Source organism: Varanus komodoensis, unplaced genomic scaffold, assembly GCF_004798865.1.
Source record: "Varanus komodoensis strain SLA01 unplaced genomic scaffold, ASM479886v1 scaffold3, whole genome shotgun sequence".
Classification (NCBI taxonomy): Eukaryota; Metazoa; Chordata; class Lepidosauria; order Squamata; family Varanidae; genus Varanus; species Varanus komodoensis.
Window position 1 is genome coordinate 17,610,303 of NW_025335761.1, and position 23,267 is coordinate 17,633,569.

General features: G+C 42.5%; 1 protein-coding gene across 6 annotated transcripts in view; it reads right to left on the reverse strand.

Annotated features, from left to right (window-relative positions):
- Positions 1-23,267, reverse strand: part of DPF3 (double PHD fingers 3) — a 216,858-nt gene that overhangs the window by 57,177 nt on the left and 136,414 nt on the right. For all 6 annotated transcript variants that reach the window (XM_044437153.1, XM_044437157.1, XM_044437152.1 and 3 more), the window contains exons 4-7: positions 13,771-13,898; positions 12,177-12,272; positions 4,429-4,507; positions 214-351 (exon numbers count right to left, since the gene is read on the reverse strand). In XM_044437153.1, coding sequence (XP_044293088.1) covers positions 214-351; positions 4,429-4,507; positions 12,177-12,272; positions 13,771-13,898 — 441 coding nt within the window. The remainder of the gene's footprint in view (positions 1-213; positions 352-4,428; positions 4,508-12,176; positions 12,273-13,770; positions 13,899-23,267) is intronic.

The window sequence follows — 23,267 nt, forward strand, 5'->3', positions numbered from 1 at the left end:
TGAGCTGAATTTTTGACTAGCTGAGCTCAGCACCTGGGAAAGCTGCAGTTGATTAGCTCCACTAAAAGCCCAGGTCCCAATAATTCACATAGGAGCAAAGTAATTGTAGCTACTGCTGAAATGCAAGGATGAAGCTAGTGGAGGAAGGGTAGAAGGGGGACTGGAGCATTCCATAACGGGAGTGGGGAAAGGCAAAATGCACATTCTACTCACGTTTGTGATTTTCATTTCTGTGGACAGGTGGAGAACGTGTCTCTTGCTCCCGAGCGTCATCCCCCTCCTCACTGGCAAGGTGAGTGTGAGCATAATGGTAGCTCAGTCCCGGTCTGTTCTTGTAGCGCTTGCCACAGACTGTGAACAGAGGAGACACAAAGAGCAGTAGGCAGAGAATGAAACATCAGGTAACAACAAACGTCACCTTACAAATTGCCTTGCTGCTGAAGCATTTGCCAAACAAGTAGGCTTTCATTCATATTTCTCTGACCAGGAAGTTAGCTCTACACAGAAGTGCAGTTCCAAATACATTTTATACTTGGATCTGGATACCTAGGTATAAAATACACGCATCTCTAGTCAAGTGTAAGTATGTACATATGCATAAAATTCTGTCCTTGCCCCACAAAAAAGATAGAGCCTTGGGCCCAGTATCTGAGCATTTTATAAAAAGAGGTACCAAATTTTGCATCTTCCAGCTGTAAAAAAAGCACATACGAATATACTAAGAGCCATACTGGATCATTCCAAGGACCTATTTAATCCACTTCTCTGATCCCACAGTTTGTTCTAATATAGGAAACCCACACGTAGAACATGAGTGCAATAGAAATTCCCACACAGGATTCCCAGGCACTGATATGGGGACAGACTGCCTCTGACAATAGTGGCTATTGATAGGCGCATACTCCACAAATTTGCCATTACTAAATCTTGTGGCTTAGTTGCTGGCAGTAAGAACTTTAAACTGCTTTGCTATCATTTTTGTTCCACCACCTTTGTGTTTAGACCCACCCACTCTTGGAATGCAGTCCCTGATAGGTTCTCCAAAATTGAAACTGGATCTCAGGCTGAGGGGGTTTCCTCATTTCGGTTGTCTCTGTGGGTGTGTTTCTTACACATATACAGATACGTACAACATATGACATCCCTTAGTGGAATATGTGTGGCATGTGAGTTGAGGCCTTGGAAGAAGACTGACCAGGTCCTGGGAACCATTTGATTCTCAGTGGATGCTGGTGAGTTATTCCTATCACACAAGCTATAGTGCTACAACCAACACCTTAACCCACACTGAATGCAACCCTGGTGGCATGCAAATTGCAGCTTCTGGATTCAAAGTAATGGAGTCCAATACCAAAAGGACATAAAGGGCTACTCTGCATGAGGGGTTTTACCTGCTGCTTCACTGAGACATCTTCCATTTTCATTGCAGGAGGAAAAATTCACACTATGCATTTTTTCCTTTAGGTTTGTATTTCTCTGCCTTTCTATCTATGCTACTAAACAAACACTAGTATAGCTGCATGGCAGCAGATTTATAACTTTCGACAAAGGCTTTTGTTGTGGTTCATCACAATTTAAAAGTTTAATACCAAACTTTCCTAACTCTACAAATACCTACAAAAAAGGAAAACACAGAGGAAATTCTGGAGCAGGGATCCACTGAAGCTCTGCAGAAGCCATCCCTTTAGCATCCATCGTCTTCATGTCATGTTTGGCCCTGTCTTGGAAAGCAAGCCAAGCCCAGAGGAGGACTGTGAATGAAGTTCGAGAACTGACAGCCTTCTTCTGCATCCTGTGCAGCTGCACAAGCAATGGCTGCTGGATGTGGTATGGAGGAGAAAGCTGCTTGTGCAGCATTTGTGCAGGGCTCCATTCCTGCAAATGCCACAGGGCTACTGGGTGCCTTCACCAGGAACACAGACTCACAGCCACATCAAAGTAGACCAGAGCCTGAGGAGCCAAGTCCAGGGAATTCCCAGCCCCAAAACAGATTCCTCACGCATCCCTACTCTGGAGCATGACAGCATCACGAAAAGTGCTCCACAAATGTCTGTGAGTGAATGAACAAGAATGCACAAAAATGCCTTGTATGGAGAAACCCCAAGATTACGGGTCAACGACATGGAGCATTTTTTGTTGATCTAATGGTCACTTTAAGGCCTCAGTTATCAAGTTGTGCAAGAACTATTTTGAAAGAATGAAATACCCTTGAATGGTGTGAGGAGAGTCTTCTTTCTGAAAAGTGCTTAGTACAGCTGAGAATTCAACAAAATACTTCTGAATAAGATACATATCCATTTTAAGACAGGTTTAAGAAATACTGGGTGATGTTTGTTATCAAGAAAGGGGTAAGATGGTCAATAATCAAAGCAACACTAAGAGGCCAAACCCATGAATGTTTAAATAGAAGTCCTATAATCCCAGCCTGCCCCAGAGTGGTAGGACCTTTTGTCTAAATGTGCATAAGACTGCATCTTTAGTCTTATTTTAAATATATCACATAGCTATGGTATATATTTAAAAAATGCTTTAGCTATTTCCAGACTAGGTTTTATTCCACTATGATACGTTGTGGGGTGCAGGGTGTTTCCAGATGACTAGGGCTTGCATGCGTAGCCCTCCTATGTTTTCCTACTGCACCTTGTCTTTTTTCCTTATCACGGAAAGTAGGTTAAGACAGAACATTTGCTCAACATCTTCAGCTGTTTGTGCTAGGGCCCAGTCATGCACCTGGTGCGGTAGTAAATTTTGAACTGCAGGTGCTCATCATGACAGTCTGCGAACTCATTTGGCCCATGGAGATGCCAAACTGCAGGCAGCTGTGGGGATCAATATCAGCAAACCAAACCTGGCAGTTTTTATCTCTAGCAGAAACAGGTCTTTTATAAAGCTAAGGAACATTCTTTGCTCATTCAATACCACCCTAAATTAGAGAGCTTTGGCTATTGGGGGGTATAGAATAACATCATCATCATTAACAACAACAACACCACTTTGCATTACAACAGAGATAGCTCACAACTATATGTTTTCACTAAAAAATATTCATCCCCTGCTCTGCTAGATATGGTGAGACTGAAACTAGCTCAGAGGGAACCAGGAATTCTGAAGAAAGTGTCAGATAATGTCAGCATCCTTGATCATCAAACAGTACTACTATCACATCCCTTTGAGCCCTGGGTCCACTATACCTGATTGGTACATAAAATATCACTATTTAACTTGCTTATTTATACAGGACTATTGCCAAGAACGCCTTGCATGTGCTGATCTTAAACAGTCTGGAGCAGACACCAAAAATTGAGGTGAGGATTGGATGCTGTCTACAGGATAGCAACTGAATGGTCATTTAGATAAATGAACTCTACCAATTAGTGTGTATTCTTGGAGTAATTTCTTACCAGCAGAGCACTTCTTGACAGACACAACCAGAAGACATTTCTATAGACTGTAGTCTACATTGCCTTGTTTAAAAATAGCTCTTGCAATTGAACTTAAGTTACCTGACCCTGTCCAAGCAGATTAGGACCTGATCATGTTTAGATGTTTACAGCTTCACACCCAAGCATACCTTAGTCATAGAATTTGAATAAGAGCAATATCAAAGTCAGAGATGGAGAAAGGGTAGTGTGAGATTTAGTCTTTAGAGATTTTTCAAAAAGAGAACCATAGTAAAGTATGAAAGACCTAAATATCCAAGGCCTGCATTGGTTTGTAATTGTTAGACTAAACTAGATGTTTTGTGGGTGTTTACACAAACAATAGCATTTGTGTTTGTTTTTAAAGCAGTTTGATAGGTTGAGCAGCATGAGGAAACTGGTTTCTTTTGCTTGTTTCTCCTCCTGACACTTTTCTGCTCAAAATAATTTCCAATCTACAAATTTCTTTTCCACCAATTTGAATATATCTCTGTATCTAGAAATCGGTAGAAAAATGTGTGGGGAGCTGATTTTGATCAAGAAATGATCAGACAGAAGAGGGTGAAGCAGTCACTTCTGTCCTATCACACCAATCTTCTCAAACTGGCAGATTCCAATGGATTTTTTTTTAAATTTGAAAATGAACATTGAGAAACTTTAACACATATCTCCCATATAATGTTTAATTTGGCCCATCAGAAAAAGAAGAAAAGAATGACTTATGGGATGGAGGAAGCGACAAAGCCATAGAAAGAGACAAGTGAAGCAAATTTAGAGAGAGAGATGAGCCTATAAGAACAGAAAACAATGTGGGCTCTTTCTGAGGGTTTCATTTCCACTCACCCATGCAAAAATAGCAACAGGAAGTAGTTATGGTAGTAGCAGATAAGCAAGCCATAAAGCAGTGAAATTTTGGGGGGTGGGGGAGAAGAATATATTACATTCTGTTTTCTGAATGAAGTAGCTGAATGAAGCTAAAGGCAAAATGGAAGATCTTAGGACTACTTACTGTCACAAACATACGGTTTATCATGGTCATCCATAGAAGAAACGTCAGCCCTTCTCCTGCCACCTCCAGAGCCTCGGGCCTGGAATGAAACCAAAGCATTAATGCAACAGATACCTTCCCATTTCCCCCCAAAACATAAATCTCAAAAACTTCTAGCAAAATAACCAAAAATTTTGTAAAGAAGTAGAGAAATCCTATTCTGTTGCCAACAAAGGTAGTGTTACACATTTGCACAACAGTTGATGTTTATATAGTGGATTCATAACTCACTGGTCAAGTAGCAACCATGGGCAACTGGGAAACCCCCACTTTCAGAGTTCCCAATACTTCGCAAAAATGCTACATCAGTGCATTATAGGAATCTCAAAATGGCAAGCATTTGCCACAGATCATGGCTTCAGCAGTTTGCTGCCACTCACTGCTGGCAAAGCTGCTGGGTGGGGCACATACCGGTATCAGAGGGGACACCTTTCGCATCTTCTGCCAGCCTTGACACAAGGACCATTTAAGTACCAGTGCATCTCTCATGTATCTCGCCACATTGGTAAGATGGGAGTTCAGTAGCACTCCACCTTTGACCTCTCCATGTGTTGACCAGGACCAGCTACAATCTCAGAGGCTTCTACTGAGCATCTTGCAGTTGCTTGCCTGGCCACTGTTTCAGTGCCAGACCTAGTGGTCAGTCAGCAGTGGGAAGCAGGCAAGCAATTATTCAGGCAGACATGCAAGGATGAGTTGCCTGAGGGCAAAGTAAATGAGCCACTAGAGATCCATGAGCATCAATGTATCCCCCCCCCCCACCGCCGCCACACACACTTTCCAAGAGACCTAGAAGAGCAATGTTGGAATCAAGAACCATTCCCATTTCTTCAGTCAGCTGATAGCCAGCAATGAATCTTTATATGGAACACGTGCACAAATATGGAAACCTGCACACTAAACATAGGCACTCCATGCCTGGGCACACCGCAGAAGTAGAGGTCTCCATCACAGCATCAAGGTCTTAGTGGTTTGGCCTAAATAGGTTTAGGAAAGTGTTTTTAGAAATGTGCCCACCAGTGTTATGTAATTTCAAGGAATTAAGCATCATTCCTTGAAAAATTTAGAAAGTATCTAATTGCTCAAGCAATCCCAAAATATAACAAAAGAACACGATCTACTTCTGAATAAACATGTTTAAGATAGTAGGATAGTGGGTTTTTATGTAGAAACTACATGGTGCCTTTTTTGTGAATCAGGCTCAGTCTTCTTGCCATGCCTAAAACTTAGCAAGGGTTCAAGCAGGAGTTAGCAGTGAAGTGGCCTAATTAAAAGCTATCCTGAAAGAACACCCTATAAGAAACAAAAGTTATTAAGAACATTGTACAATTGTTAACCAGATTCCTATGGGAAGTCCACATCAGGGCCACAAGAGTGCAATAGCATCTTCATTTGCATGTTTTCCAGCAACGAGTATAGAGGCCTCTTCTGATATTAGAGGCAATACATAGCCATGATACCTAGTAGACATTGCCTTATCCTCCATCAATTTGTCAAAAAGCCCAAGTTGCTCCTGTCACCGCATCTTATGACACTGAATGTACTATAGTTAAATATTCAGTCTGCGTCTGCCTGGTATCCCCCACCATTCAGCTTCACTGGATGACTGAGTATGCATGCAGGAGGGAACACTCTGGGTTTGGTCTTTTCAGAAGGACATGGGGATAGTGATCTGAAGGCGTATTTTGCATCTATATTTTATACATTTTAATTGTATTTTAGGTGCTGTTGTAAACCACCCAAACAGCATCAGCTCTTCAGTGGTATAGAAATATAACAACAACAACAACAACAACAACAGTAGTGCTATTAGAGAAACATTTCTTTTTCCACATGATATATAATTTTCTACATCTCTGTCATGTCCTCCCTAAGCCTTTAAGCTAACAAGCTTCAAAAAGTTGAACTCTTTCCTCATAGGGGCATTGCTCCAGCCCCTTTGTCTTTCTGCACCATTTCGAGCTTTGCATTGTCCTTCCCAAATTGCAGTTATCATAAATGTACACAGCATGGCAGTCTTATTTTTTTTATTTCTTTCCTAATTATTGCCAATGTGAAAGTTCCTTTTTCAGGACAGCCACGTGCAGGGTCAGTGTTTTCATCAAGCTAGATCCTTGTCCTGGTTAGCCTCTGCCAGTTTGCACACCATCAGCCTGTAAGTGAACTTAGAAATGTTTAATGGCACATTTGCCATTTTAATGCTGATTTTCCCCATCGTTAAAGATCCTTTTGGAGCTCTTCACAATATATGTTTGTTTTAACCATCCAAAATAATTTGCTGTTGTCAGAAAACCTGGTCAGCTCACTGTTTATCCCTAACTCAAGATCATTTGTGAAACGCACAGGTCACAATACAGGCCCTGGGGGACCACACTGCTTACATCCTTCCATTGTGAAAACCGACCTTTAATTCTTACTCCACTTTGTATTCAATTAGTGATCTACAGGAGAAACTTCCCTCCTACCACATGACTACTAAGTTTGTTCCAGAACCTTGAAAAGGAACTTTGTAAAAAAATCTTTTGAGAATCCAGAGAACACTATCCATCACTGCCCTTGCACTAGCAAGAATGATCACCAGTACAACAGGAGCTGAAAAATAACCCAGACTAGCACTTCTGGAATGGGGCAAATTAGGGGAGCTTGCAGAAGGGAGCTCTGCTAATTTCCCCCGTTCCAGAAGCAGCCATTTGAGGCTGTGATATAAAGTATTCCCGCTGAGCTGTGGTCAGTTCTATTAGCATGATTTGATTGACGCGCATGAACTGACAAGGTTGGATTCTGCTTCTAGTAAATGTAAATGTCTACTAAATTACTAATATCCAGCTGTTTATGCATATTTTAAAAACCTTTACATATTTGGGAGAAACTAGTTATTTATTTGAGATATACTTAAATTGAAATCGCTGGTGCTGTTCCCGGAAAAAAAAAAATCCCAGTCAAACACATACTTTCATTTTCATTTTGTTCTGTCCTTTTTCAAAATGGCAGTCGCTGAGGCATGTACACACCGAACAACAAGTTTAGGATTACACAGTTTATGAAATATACTATTTGCATCATACACAATCAAAACTGAACACTGATGTTCTTGGAGTGTATAATACACACTTCAGAATCGAAAGCCTTGCTGCTTTCCTCCCTCTTTCTAGAAAATGGTCTTAAAACTCTCTTTGCAAATCCATATGTCCCTGGCCTTCAGATCCCTGTACCAACATATCCATAATTTCATAGCTGGCCTCAGGGGGCCTGGCAAATAGACAGCCACCCCAGAGGCACAAACCTGAATGCCACGTGCTTGCTGTCAGTGCTTCAATATGTGGCATTCAGTCATCCACGGCTGCCTTCAGCCTCCTGCGGTTATACAGCAAGGAATTGATGTATATAGCTGAAAAGCTTCAGCAAAGCAGCCTTGGAGCACTCAAATGGAGCCAAACAGGGATGCTTGCCAGAAGGACAGATGAAGGGGCCCAAGATTAAAAATGAAATCATGCTGTAGGAAAGGAAAGGACGTGCACAAATTTGGAATGACCAGTGCAATCATTCTCCTATGTTATTTCTGTTGCAGTATCCTTTATTCCCTCATTTGTGCTCCAGAACAACCAAATCTAGTTCCATTGTTTCAGAAGATCTAGGCTACTTCAGAAAATCTGGTGCAATCGTGGCCTAAATCAGATCCAGGAAAAGAATAATTTATGCTAGCCAAAAGTACAAGGTCATTTGTACAATTGCATTGTTTGGATAAGAAGAGGCGCGGGGAACACCAAAGCTTCTGTATTGGGACCAGCCTCCCCTGAATTCCAGAATCAACTTACTTTAGAGGGCAGGATGGGCAGTTTTCAGGCTTCTGACATCTTTGTGTTTTACAAGAATTTAAAGATCTACCAAACAGGACCAACTGGGAAATGGTGGAAGAGGTAATTACTTACTGCAGCCAATGGGCCATACAGTGAGGTAGCTTACCTATATAAGTGCAACTGTATATTAGTGTTTCTATACTACATACTAGCACAAAACCAAAAAGATCACCAGAGCTGCACAAGTCCTGATCAAAGACAACTGAGGAATACTCATATTCTATGGTTGAGGAACACAAAAGACAAGACCTAAGCAATCAAAGGAGGCCTGTTAAGACAGAGGTGCTTTTGTTCTTTTAAAACTTGTCATTCACTTGCTATTGCTACATTATTGGGTCAAAAAAACTTACAGGTCACCCAGAGATCCAAATCTCTTAATGACACTATCTACATACCAGATTCAATCTGCAAGGGTTTGTGCAAAGAATCATTCTAGGTATCCACCCCCCGCCCCCCATTACTAATTCCTTCTCTATAGAGATGCAGTAAACTTAAACCCAGAGCATGTTTCAGAAGCACAGTATGGCATTTCTGATTTCAGCGATTAAGTTTAAAAGTAGGTTGAATGGGCATAAATGTAGGACTGATGCCTTCAGGGCTGCAATACTATACCCAATTACCTGAGAGTAAACCCCAGTGGGACTTACCTCTAAGTAAACACATACACGCTAACTCCATAATTATTAACCTCCCAAATCCTTCAGCATAAGGTCAGTTATAACTCTTAATTAATTAATTAACTTAATGTTGGTGGGGGGCATTTCTGAATGAGACCTTAAATCATAACACAGTATATGGAGATCATGAGGTGGGGGCTAATAAAAGGAATATTTTACTCTGTGGAGGCACCACATGATTCCATCGGCTTGGTAAAATAAATGTTCGAACTGTGTTCTCTCTGAAAGCAGTGGGTAGGTCTCAGGAGCATAAGCACAACTGAGATGGGGAAGGATTGTGGCTCAGGGGAAGAGCAAGTACCCAGGTTTATTCCTGACATCCAGTTAAAGAGATCAAGGAACAGGTGATGGAAGGGACCCCTACCTGAAACCCTGAAAGGGGCTCCTGTAGTGTGCAAAAAGAATAGTCAAGAGGTCTCATGTGGCAAAGGCTGCTTTCCATGTCTGTGTCGTTTGACTGCCTGGCATGCATCCCTTTGGTTTTCAGTTGCATGTGCAACACATAACACTCATCTTTTTTTCCCCCCTTCTCCAGAGTTTTCTTTAAAAAACCTGAGCCTTTGTCATACAGCGCTGTTGGTTTAACATTCAAGCTATTCTGACCAGTCCAACTTTAGCACATCCTTCTAGCTGTTCCTTTGAATATTTGCAGAAAGAAAGGAAAGAAAGGGACGGGTCCCCAGAGCAGCAGTTATTGTGCTGGGCTGTGGTGGGAGGAGGAGCTGGCTCTGATCTCTGCAGAGACCTCTTGATGGTTTTCTCCCCCATTTAATGGTTCATGAAATATATTAATTGTGTATATTCAATGAATATATGTATTGAACACTTTAATTTATGGTATGTAAATGTAATTCATTGTGCGGCCCCTGGGTTCCACGTCAAAGTCCTCATGCAGCCCTCGAAGTACGAAAAGTTGTACTGCCCTTCCCTAGAGTCTTTCTGCAATTCCCTTACACCATAGTGCTGCCTAGTGTTTGTGCAACTGCAGATCTAGAATGACAGAGAAGGAACACCCTGCCTCCACAAAGGTACATATAAAGGAGTTGATCTCAGTCCCATGAAGAATCTAAAAGCAGAGCCATCAATAAAGTCTTGCGTAGAAAGCCCATCATGAAGTCACAAAATAACTGGAGACAGTTATTCAACAACCTTCTAAGTGCTCTCATAGGATTACTTGGAAAACCTTCCAAAATTGGGGGCAAGCTGGAGTATGGCAGGTTTTGATCAAACAAAATCATTCACAAATACATCCAATGTCAGAAAATCTCATTCTCAAACAAGCAAAAAACTTTCCTCTGCGGACCAAACTATAGAAGATGCAGGAGATTAAAAAACAATGGACGGGAGATGGGGAAACCAGATGCAAAATGGAGTTAGGGAATGGAGTCAATTACACAGGGCATCCCATAAAGCAGATACTGGGATAACTTACACACACACACACACACTCTTACGTACAAATCTGCATCTGAATTACTAAAGGTCACAGACATTTATAAGTACCTTGAATGCTGATATTAAACAAGTCAGAATGATCTACCAGAAATCACCCAGTGATCTTATAAGTCCACCCCTGAAACAGAGGACTGTGCTCTGTTTAGTAGGATACATGGCCACCTTACTTTTAACACTCATCCTTTGTGAAGTAAGAATGTTGGCACGCAGAACAAGTGGGTATGCAGGCAAGTGGGCTTGAGCCCACTCTGGCTTGCCAATCTGTTTCCCCTCACCCAAGAACTTTTCTTCTAGCTGAGCTCACCTCCTTGACTCTTTTAATTGCAAGCCACCCTGCCTTACTTTACAAGTGACTTGGGCGGACAGGTATTTAAAGCTGCAGGTCTGCCAACGTGGCACATAAGCCCTACACGGGTGTTCTTCCAGATTTGCGAGACTTCGGAGCCTGTCAGGGCAATGGGCTCACTCCTACTGGCCTGCCTCCGATGCCCCCGTCCACGAGTTCCTGCCTTCTCGATCCCAGCCTTACCATCCTGAACAGCAACCTGAGTTTTGTGACACGTGTACTACTTGTGTTCATGCCAACATGAGCAGCAGGATGCCCCTTCAGATCATGCCACTCAGCCCGGGAAACCTGGACGCACAGGGCACTGAGGGCCAGCACACAGGCAGATTTTGGGGATGGGGACAGCATGCATACTTGGAGCTATACGTCTCTCTGATATACCCCTCCTTCTGCATTATGTGTACATGAACTCAAAGCCAGCAGCAGCCAGAGAAAATCTGAGAGTGGACAAAGGAGCTGAGAGGACAGAGATTTCAAGAGCAGACTGAGCAACAGAGGAGGAGGAGATTGCATGGGAGGATGAAAATAAAGCCCGTGGTTTATTTTTCTCCCCCATCTCAGATTCTTTCTACCGTTGCCTCTAGCAGCTCCCTCCTGCATTCTGCCTATAGCACATTACAGTGCAGTAGCTCATAGGTGGCCTCCCACCCCCCCACCCTATACAGGCCATTTAGTGGGAAGATATTGATGGAGGAGTACAGAGGAGTCTGTGCACATTTGGTTAATGCAAAAGACCTCCCTGCTGTGAATCTGCTACTGGAGGCTTGTTGGGTCTGCTGTTCACTCAGTCCTGAGAGCCTCCAGCAGTTCACTCCAGAGAGCAGGGAGAGCCAGAGCAGCCAGCCAGCATGAAGAGTGGGAGGGGAGCTGCCTGCCTTCACGCTGCGTGGGTTTCTTGCCAGGGGACCTGATTATTGAGAGCCTCCAGCTGCAGAACCATGCGGAGAACACTGATCAATAGCCAGCTCTTCCCTGCACTGAAACTGCCAAGGGAAAAGATAAAGATAAAGCTTTGGTTCATCTGAAAATGCAGATAAAACACAAGCCAAAAAATCAAAGTTACCCTATGAGCACAAAGACGCGTCTGCATATTGTGTGCAATTCTTGTTGCTGCTGGTGTTGTGTTATGGCTTCATTTTAAGCTGGTTGATGAAATCAAAATCAAAAGTGAAGAAAATAAAACCACCACCCACAAGTGAGCAACACAAAGCAAGCAAGTTTATATTAGATGCAAATGAATAACTGCTAATCGTATATATTTACAGCCATAGGTATCCTTAAGCTCTGTGTCTGTCTATGGATATATAGAAACATTGTGTGAATATGAAAATGCTCTCCCCATTTTCTTCCTCCCATTCGGCTAAAGCAACCTACCCGTCCTCTGGGTCTGTTCTTCCGTTTTGGAATATCTTCTTCCATCTCTTCCTCCTCATTTGCTTCATCTGCATTTTCATCATTTTCCAAAACCCTCTGCAGTTAAAACAATAAATAATAACTAAAAAGAAATCCCAGCAGAGCAGAGCATTTTTAGCAGAAGAGGCACAAGAATATGTAAAAGATGGGATGTGCTTCTTTTGCCTACATACACAAGCTGCATGGATCAGGCCATGCAGTTATGGTCTAAAATCTCCAAACCTCCTATCAGGGACTGCCAAATATTTATATATGAAAATGTTCAGCATGAAAAGTAGAGCTGGGGTGGGGAAGAAGTAGTCTTTGATTTGATCCTTCTCTTGCCCACAGCTGTTTACAGCCTTCTGCAGCCCAATTCAACTGCAGCTCTGGTGCCATTTCTTTTCCAAACTAGCTTTCTTCTTCCTGGAAATAGAGAAATCATCATGTGCCAGTAACATTTGGCTATGTGATGCCCGTAGGTGCTTCCAGATGGCACTACCAGCCAAAAGCCACTGTGCAGATATTCCCTCCTCCCCTCCTTAGCAGACTTTTTGTAGAGGGAAAACCCAAAGCAGTGATGAGAAAACATGGGGAGTACAAATTAAAGTCACCAGTGTCTGTAGCCCTGCCCTTAATATCCTGCGAATGCAGCTAAGTGAAGGCACAATTAAAACTTTCCCAGAAGAACCCTGTGCCCAGGAGGATGCACTGATTTGAAACTGGTGCCACAGCAGTGGCTAGAAAGGGCTGTGGAGAGGCTCAGAAGGCACAGATAAAGCTTTCATGTTTATATATATATAAATCTTCTGCCTGCATTTTAGAGTGTGCCCTCTGAGTTGAAGGCAGCCTTGCAAATGTTTGCCTTGTCAAAAGCATTTCAGTCCCCCAAATTACAAGACACTTCTATAATAGAATAAATACCCAGTATTCTGAATTTGCTTCAAATGTCAAACCAAAAATAATGTGATTTACTTTTTAAAAGAAAACTTACAGAAAACCATGCTTTCACAGCACTTCATCTTCATGTCACAATGAGACGCAAATGTGTCTGCTGAAAGATGTCCCTGATCTATCTGACCTTTTGGTCTTAATTTGCACTATCTTCTGTGCAATGCCTTGTGCAAACTGACTCCTTTCCAAATTCCTCTGTTTTATGTGTATTTTCCTTAACTATGGAATATGGGAGAATTAACTGCACTGTAACTGATTGTATAAGCAGGGTTTTCCCAATTCATATTATTTCATTGTTCTCCCACAATGGCACAGCATCTAAGCAATACACCTCTCTCATGCACACACATACACATGCATCCACACGTGCACACATGTGCACATACAACACATGCACAAACAAACACCAAGGGTGGGAGAAACAACTGGATTATGGTTATGTTCAGCAATTTATGGTTACATGCAACAGGCAAGCTGCTATTTGCCTTTTATGTCAATTACTTCATAAAGGTCACAAGAGATGGGTGGAGTTAGAGACTAAACATCATCATCTTACAAAGACTTATTTCAGTATTATGCAGAGTGAAAATGTGACCAGGCCAATAGAAGTGTTCTCAGTCACCTGGATTTCTTGTAGAGTGTCCTCCTCTTTAGTATCTATCTTCTTTTCAAGCCCTTCTCCACGCAGCAAGGCTTCCAAGGTAGTCCCCTCTGTTGTGAAAACATCCTTCTTCAGAGGCAGGTCAATTTCTAGGGAGAAAAACCCAACAGAGGCTACTTATTTATATGTAATTTTTATACCACCCAATAGCCAAAGCTCCTGTACTGCAAGGAGGTTCACTGCAGACTCCTGCACATCTAACAATGCACAACCCAGTCACAATTCAAATTCAAGAGGAAAATGATGGGGTTTGGACCCTAAGTCCCTTGAGTAGCCTCCAAGCGCTAGACTTATCATGACTGGAGCCGGCTGGAGCTAGAGGTCAGACTAGATGGCCCAGGAGACCCCATCTGACTCACCCTGTTTCTATGTTTCTATGTATCTTGAAAGCGAAATGTTTTCTGATGCTGTCACTTGGTGGTAAAGCAATGCTTTGTATGCAGAAGGTCCTGGACACAAGTAGGACCTACCTGAAACCCTCAGCAGCTGCTGTCAGGCCATTGGTGGCCGGTTTGCAGGGGATGCCGTATGAGGCGAGACTGAGGGAACTGGGTCTCTTCAGCCTGGAGAAGAAGACACTCAGAGGGGATATGTTGGCAACATATAGGTATGTGAGGGGATGTCATACGGAGGTGGGTAGAGACCTGTTCTCCCCTGCAGAGGAAGGCAGGACGTGCTATAACGGAGCAAAGCTCAGGGAACCAAGGTTCCATTTAGATGCCAGGAAGCACTTCCTGACAGTTAGAACCCCAAGGGTGTGGAATGGGCTTCCACAAGAGGCCGTTGAGGCCCCATCGGTGAGGGTGTTCAAAGATAGGCTGGACATGCACATGGTGGGCATGTCATGAGTGGAGCCGGCAGGAGCCGGGGGTCAGACTAGATGGCCCGGGAGACCCCTTCTGACTCACTCTGTTTCTATGAACTGGTGTAGGCAGACCAATGGTCTGTCTCGGTATAAGACAGCTTCTTATGCTAGGCTTCTTCTGCCATGTCCTTTCATTACCAATCACTATAAGTGCTCCTAAGTATAAAGCTGCACATCAGCCGTGTGAGGACAGTCAGTCAGTTTTCAGGCTGGATAGTTTCAAAGAAAGTGCCTCTGAGCATGCCCGGATGCAATCACTGTTTTAACACACTGAAGTAAACATTGCTTTTTTTTCCTCCAGGGGAGTTCAACCCAAGCCTACTGGCCTTATGAATGACCATTTGAAACACACACACACACACAGATTTTAGCAAGTCTGAACAACATTTTTGAGAGAATCTAGCATAACGTTCTGCCTTGCTGATCCTTTGTTTGGAGCTTTTTATGCAAAGGGAGGGGAAAGCATTCAGAAATGCAACCTCTCTCTCAGCACGCAGCCTAGAGGGAAGAATTCTACCACCCACCCTGCCTGGTGTGCTTTCCAAAATGCAAAGTCTGAACAGCCCCTCTGGTCAGCCTCATCCTTGCTGCAGTGCGGGCTGTTGCATTCCAAATGGGAGCTCCATTGGAGGGAATTTCACCTTGTTCCCTGCAGTGACTGCCTCTTTTAACGAACTGTTTATGTGCAGCCTTGGGAGCCAAGCAAACTCTCCCTGCCACACAAACCTTCCCCAAAACCCTCTTTTAAAAGAGTGTTATGGTGTTATCATTTGAATTGGCATGCACCACCTCGATGGCTTTTTAGCAAATAAGGTATATAAATGATAGCAGTAAATAAGTATCACCATAGTGGGTAGAAATCCATTAAGTCTCAGAGCTCTACACACAGACAGCCTACTTGTTAAGTGGAAGCAAACACCTTGATGAGTAAATTCCTAATGGCTAGATATCTCCACCCCACTCACCTATCCAAAAAGGCAATCCACTTAAAGGGCTCATCCATCCGGGAGAAAGCAAACATTGTTCACTCTTGCTGTGGGGTTTACCCCATCTTTCCTCCTCCCTTCAGCCCCAACCCCATCCTGCTCTACAGGGTCCCCCAACATGACACTGATTTTGAGGGTGCATAGGGGACTGTAGTGGGAGATGATTGACCATTCTCCCTGTTCTGCAGGTGGAAGTGATTCTATAAATAAGAGGAGTTGATTGGACCACTATTTAGGGCTGAATCACACTCACATGTTGATAAGACCTCAATCAATTACACAAGCAATGCCAATTTGAAAGAGAAATGTTACCTGACTTTACCATCCTCAAAAAGCCACCCCCCACACATATTTCATTAAAAAGATGGAATATGTGGATTTTGCATTTTATTAGGATAGCAATTTCTTAGGATCAGCTCTGAGAATTAACATCAGTGCAGCACTAGATTACTTTGAAGGAACTTTTATTATTTTTTTAATTCTTCGAATGGTGTCTAGCTCTTTGTGTTTGAGCAATCAAACATCCTTTTTTGTGGTTGTTAAAATACTCTAAATGGGTGTTAAACTCAACAATGTACAGAACAATATAACAATAACCACAAATGCCTAGATAATATGCAGTGAATCAATCTGAATATAAAATGGACATTGATTTGCATGTGCAAACTGTCATCCTTGAACAAAACATCACAGACTGATCCTTCATATTACCACAAACATAATGCTTTCAAAAATAAATAAATAAATGTCAGTTCCTAACCAGTTGCATGCCTCTGAGTCTTGAACAATACAACCAAAGCCTATCTGTGTGTGAATAATTCCTAAGGGAGCCATTGTAAGGTTCTTGTGATAGACTTGACAACTAAAAGTGGTGGATTTATTTATTTTTTAATCAAAGTCAAATTATGCATTCCCACTCAAACTTGGACAGTGTTGAGATGAAGAAACCCCTGCTGGATACTGCTGGGGTTCTATTAAACTGACCACCAGCTGCTCTGAAAGCAGCCTGATAATACGATCACTTTCCAAGAAACAGCGAAAAAAGACCCACACATGCAGTTTCACGCTTATTGCCCTTTTAACATCTGAACACTTTCTCCCAAAGTGACAGACAACTTAAGAACTCAGTAAGCAGTGATAATTAAGCACCATTCCCTCTGGAAAGGTGCCAGTCTCCTATCCTAATCACATCTGCTTTCAGCAATTAATATACATACTCACAAGGGCAACTTCAAAGCTCACTTCTCCACTGACTATATTGAAATGTGCAAGTGACTATTCATTCCACCCGCCTCGGGCCAGAATGGTCAAGCATCCCCAAGGAGAAAAGAAAAAAATCACTTACACAAGCAGTGCCATTTTGAAAAAGAGATTGTATCAGACTTCACAACTGCCCTAACCCCCCATGTTTGGTAAAAAGAATAGTTATGTGGATCTTCTCCCAATTTATTAGGGTGCGCTCTGCAAGTAACATTAATGCAGAACTAGAATAGAGAACAAGCATATATCCTTTTGTTTGAAGGGTACCCTAGGCCTCTGTTTTACCCATAAAATATATTTGTTTGTTTGTTTGAATGCTCTAAATTGATGTCACATTCTACAATATATGCAATAGCTTAACAGCAACGCAAAAAGCCTAGAGGATCTGTAGCATGACCAATCAGGAAACAGTGGCTGCGAAGGATGGCAGATCCAGCAGCTACAGGGCGCTGGGATTACAACCTCCTGCTCAAGTCATCTTCAGAAGTCTGTCTTGCACTTTGCATGGGGTGGGAAACAAGCATCCACAGCAGGCCAGTAGCAATGGCATCCTTGTGAGTCGCAGTCCGGATAAGCACATTATAGCATATGGGAGAAGAGCATAGTCCACCCTTCACCAACCTTGTGCCTTCCAGATTTGTTACAACTTTCAGAAGCTCCTAACTGAAATGCTGGGAGTTGTAATCCAAGATATCTGCCAGGGAACAGGTTGGGGAATGCTAGAATAGCCAAACTCTCCCTGGAGTAAGGATTTTATAGCAATAGGCTAAAGACAACGATATTCTTTAGGCTTACCCATCAAAGCTCTTATTTCACTTTTCAAAAATGCATTTTTATTTTTCCCGCACAACAGAGCATGGAGCAGCTGCCACCCAAGCCCCAGACTCTCAGTACAAAAAGCAGCTCCATTTCCTGTTCTAATTGGGAACAGAGGTACTTATTGGGTGAGTTCTGGCATGATGTGTCACTCCAGAGACAGCTCCTGTGCCCAGCCAAAGCGATGCAGCTTCCCAAGGAATGCTTACGCAAGGCTTATACAAACATTATGTCACATTGATTCTTTAGGCTGGTTTACTCTCCTAAACAAATACCACAGGCTTGTATTTCATCACTGAGTCTAACAGATACTATTTAAGCATAGCAAACTCCATATCCAAGAGCTTAGACCTGAAAACTTTAAAAATAATAATGGCCACTGAGCACATCACAGAGATCTACCACTGAGTGACTGTAGCCACCGAGCTCATTAACAGGACGTAGCAGGGTGTGCCTTAAAGGGCAACTCAGTGGCTCAGTGAGCAATTAAATCTCATGTCAGTTCCAAATGAGAATCTATCAGTGTCAGAAGAGTATACAATCTCAGCTCTGTTGGTGTTTCCCACCTCTAGCATTTTTATTTATGGTGGAGTATTCAGAACAATGGAAGTCAGAAAAAATATCATGAAATATGGCATGGGACGTGCTGGGCGGGGGGAACAGATTAAGCCTACTCTTCTTCTGGGGATGATGCTGAGAGAGAAGCTGTCTGTTAGCTGTCGAGTTTGCAAAAGATACCATCTTTTGGGATGGTGCTCTCTGCCAGCAGATGGAGTGCCCCAGGGGAAATGGTGGTGAAAAATCCAGACAAGCTGCATCCATCCATCCATCATATTGCTCATTTCCACATCTCCTAGGTATAAATCTAGCATTAGAGTGCAAAGGGGGCTGGAAAAGAGTTTTAAGGATGGAGGGGGAATATACAAACATGCTTGCTTGAATAGCTGGATTTTTAGTTCTATTAGATAAAAGATAAAGTCAGGCTAACATAGCATCCAAGGAGTTCTTTGTTTTGTTTTTTAAAAACCTTGTATGAACTCCATGTACAGAATCATTTCATTGGTTATGAAAGGAAGGAGCTTCACAAAAGGCTCTAGTATTATACTTACAGCCTAGACGTTCTGTGACACTCTTTCTGTACATTCTTCAGCCAATGCCAAACAACCTCGACTTCGCCAACCTCACTGTTCTAGATCTCTGGTCGACCTGGCCCATCACCTCACAGTTGCAATATGGTCTCCAGTAGGCCAATGTAGGATGCAAGCCTTTGGTTTGATCCAACAGAGCTGTTCTTGTGTTCAGCAGCAACACCCTACTCAAACTTCTAAGGATATATTCTTTTATTCTGACAATTTAATCTTCCAGAGAGCAATGGGGTAATTGGGCCCTCCGGGGGCTGGTTTGTTTCCCTTCCAGCAAGGCCAGCTAGTCTCATGAGATAAAAGAAAGTAGGAATTGGTGTGCTCTGAGATTTTACAATTCCATAATGAACCCGTATTATAAATTATAGTGGGAAAGCAAGGTATCTTTGAATTTCAGACTAGTTCTCTATTTCACCTAAAGGAATTTTACTCCCTAAACCATACTTTCCACATTAATTTCTACATCTCCAGCTTTTTAAAGGCTCTGCTTCTCTTTAAGAAACATCCTTCAGATTTTGGTCTCATCATAATAAAATGAAAAATCACACACACACACACACTCACATGCATATACCATACACTCATAGCCCAAACTCTATGCATTATTAGATGTTTTATTAAATAAATGTTTTCCAGATGCACGCATTTAAAGTTTACCAGAAGGAAGGAATCTGTAACTAAAGAGGTTTGCCTGTGAGTGTATTTGCACCTTCCAAGCAATTTGTGGTTACCTGCCATCAATCTTCTCTGACGTATAGCAACCCTATGAAGGAATGCCCTTCAAAATGTCCTCTCCTGGACAGCCCTATGAACCCAAGGCTGTGGCATCCTTTATGGAATCAACCCATATCATTCTTAATCTGCCCCTTCTCCTGCCTTTGACTTTCACTAGCATCACTGTCTTCTCCAGTGAGTCTTGCCTTCTCATGAGATGTCCCAATATCACAGCTTCAGTTTTGTCAGTTTTGCTTCTAGAGAAAGTTCTGGCTTGGTCTGATTCAGCACTCACTGGTTCATCTCTCTCTTGGACCAAAAACTATTTGGAAAGCTTTCCTTCAACACCATGTTTAGAACACATCTATTTTCTTCCTGTCAGCTTTCTTTCCTATCCAGTTTGCATGACACAAGGATCAGGAATACAATGACAAGAGTTTAACAACCAAAGATCACCTTGTGACCATAACAAGACATATGTGCTCTTCTGGCACTAGGATTTGGCAAGTTGTGGTCCTCTAAATATTGTTCATCCGCAATTCCCATCTGCCCTAGCCAATGGTGAGAGAGGATGGGAATTGCATCCTGACAGCATCAGGAGGTCCACAAGGTGCCCACCCCAACTTACAAAGAGGAACTGCAAGTAATGTACAAAAGCCCAAGGGACTGAATGCTCAGTGCCCTACAGAGACCACAGCTGAGACCACTTTGCACATTATACTGTTAGTTACAGTATGTTATAAAGTGCAACATTATACACTTACAATGTTTTTGCAGATGCAAACAAATGCATCATTCAGATATACTAGTCAAGGAGTCAAAAATGGCCACAGTTCCATAGTGAGTGTACACTAAGAGACGATCGTATGTTACTTCAACACAATATGTAAAACAGACTTTAGATATAAAGGTAGAGCAGAGGGGAAGATTATATGCAATAGATATGAGAGCCAATGCAATCACAGTTTTGCAGAGGTTCTTGCAATCACTGATCAGATCCTGACAGATGCCAGGATCACAGATGCCTGAATCTGAACCCCTCCTTTCATACCAAGACTCTCTGAGACTAAAGTAAAATAAACATATGTCTGTGAACATATAATTGCACCAATTTTCACAGAAACATGCATCAACTGCTATATATCTTATAATTAGGTAAAGCAATTTAATACTGCTGGATCCCATTGTACAATATCCCATCCGATTCAGCAGCAACTGGGGACAAGTGGAATGCATGATCTGTGTACTCATTGCTTCTTCTATTTTTTAACTTAACAATCAAGGAATACCCCACTCCTGGGTTGTAGCATGATGTGTGAACTAGGAACTTTGGATTGCTTATGGGTTAAACAACCCAGAGTTAACCTAACAATTGCCCACCATTAGTTGTTGGATTAACACTGAGTTCTTTAACCTATCTATAATTCAGGTTTTCAGGTTCAAACATCATGAAACAGCCAAGGAATAGGGTGTTCTGGCACTGTTAATGAAAAGTGGAAATGGCATAAATGTTGTCTCTGTCATTCCCGGATTAAACACCCCAGGAACTTCCATTATGATGTGCAAGTCAGGTTGATACACATGTTATAAAGGGACTAGACTCCTTTCCTGCATTAATTATTCCAGGGTGGCCAAGTAGACAGTGCATCAGGTCTGATGCCAGCATCTGAGATTATAGGACAACTACCTGAGTATGAGTTTCCCAACAGGACCTATCATATCAGCTAGCTGGGCCTAAGAGCCTTTGTTTCCATTTCTGATAATGGCCCAGAGTGTCTCTGCATTGGCTGATCCAGGGCAGCATTATAAGATATCAAAATGGCAGGGTCCAGCCTCCCTTGGAATGCTCCTGACACTAAGGGAATTTCTGCACAGCTGTTATCCTGACGGTGTCAACAAAAAGGTATTGGTGGAGAAATCTTCACTCTAAACACTCTGATTCTGAATGTTCTCTTAAAGGATTAAGACATTTTAGATACATACAGAATACCACCTAAAGAAAAGACATATTCTAACCTTTCACAGGAAATATTCTTAAGGAGACAGTAAGGCAATCATTCCAGAAGAAATCTACTCTGGATCCAACAGTACTCGGAAACTACCACCCAGTCATAAATATCTCTTTCTTAGGGAAGGTGTTTGAGAGGATCATGGTGGAACAACTGCAGGTATTCTTGGAAAATTCTGAATATCTAAACCCATTCCAGTCTGGACTTCAACCTGGTTATCAAAGCAAATCAGCCCTGGCTTTTATTGAGAGAGGGACAGGGGAAGTGCACCCTGTTAATTCTCCTTGATCTCACAGCAGCTTTCAATACTATCAACCATGGGGTTCTCCTAGATTAAATCAAGGAGCTGGACATTGGAGGCACTATATTACAGCATTTCCCTGCAAGGGTCAATGTCAGAGAGAGAAGATTGGGTGAGTGTTCTTCAGCCCCTTGGCAACTGAAGTATGGCGTCCTGCAGGGGGCCATCTTGCCCCCAGTGCTGCCAGAAATGTTTTGAGCTAAGTGCTATCAGGATGCTGATGACACACAGCTTTGTCTGACATTTGAATCAGGTAACAGAGGCAGAAGAGATCAAGAAGAGGTGGCAAGATTACACAGAAGAACTATACAAGAAAGAGCTTAACATCCCTGATAACCACAATGGGGTGGTCACTTGAGCCAGACATCCTGGAATGTGAAGTCAAATGGGTCTTAGGAAGTCTGAGCAACAACAAAGCTAGTGGAGGTGACAGTATTCCTGCTGAGCTATTCAAAATCTTAAAAGACGATGCAGTAAAAGTACTACACTCAATATGCCAGCAAACTTGGAAAACTCAACAGTGGCCACAGGATTGGAAAAGGTCAGTTTACATTCCGATCCCAAAGAAGGGCAATGCCAAAGAATTTCAAACTACCACACTGTTGCACTCATTTCACATGCTAGCAAAGTTATGCTCAAAATCCTACAAGCTAGGCTGCAGCAGTATGTGGACTAAGAACTACCAGAAGTACAGCATTTCGAAGAGGGAGAGGAACTAGAGATCAAATTGCCAACATACGCTGGATCATGGAGAAAGCTAGGGAGTTCCAGAAAAACATCTAGTTCTGCTTCATTGACTATGCTAATGCCTTTGCTTGTGTGGATCACAACAAATTGTGGCAAGGTCTTAAAGAGATGGGAGTACCAGACCATCTTATTTGTCTCTTGAGAAACCTATATGCGGGTCAAGAAGCAAAAGTGAGAACTGGACATGGAACCACTGCTTGGTTCAAAATTGAAAAAGGAGTTCGGCAAGGCTGTATACTGTCGCCCTGCCTATTTAACTTATATGCAGAGCACATCATGTGAAAGGTGGGGCTAGATGAATCATCAGTTGGAATTAAGATTGCCAGGAGAAATATCAACAACCTGAGGTATGCAGATGATACCACTCTAATGGCAGAAAGTGAAGAGGAGGTGAAGGAGGAGAGCGCAAAAGTTGGTTTGAAACTCAACATTTAGAAAACTAAGATCATGGCATCCGGTCCTCTCACTTCCTGGCAAATAGATGGGGAAGAAATGGAGGTAGTGACAGATTTTATTTTCCTGGGCTCCAAGATCACCACAGACAGGGACTGCAGCCAAGAAATTAAAAGATGCTTGCTCCTGGGGAGGAAAGCTATGGCAAATCTAGACAGCATACGA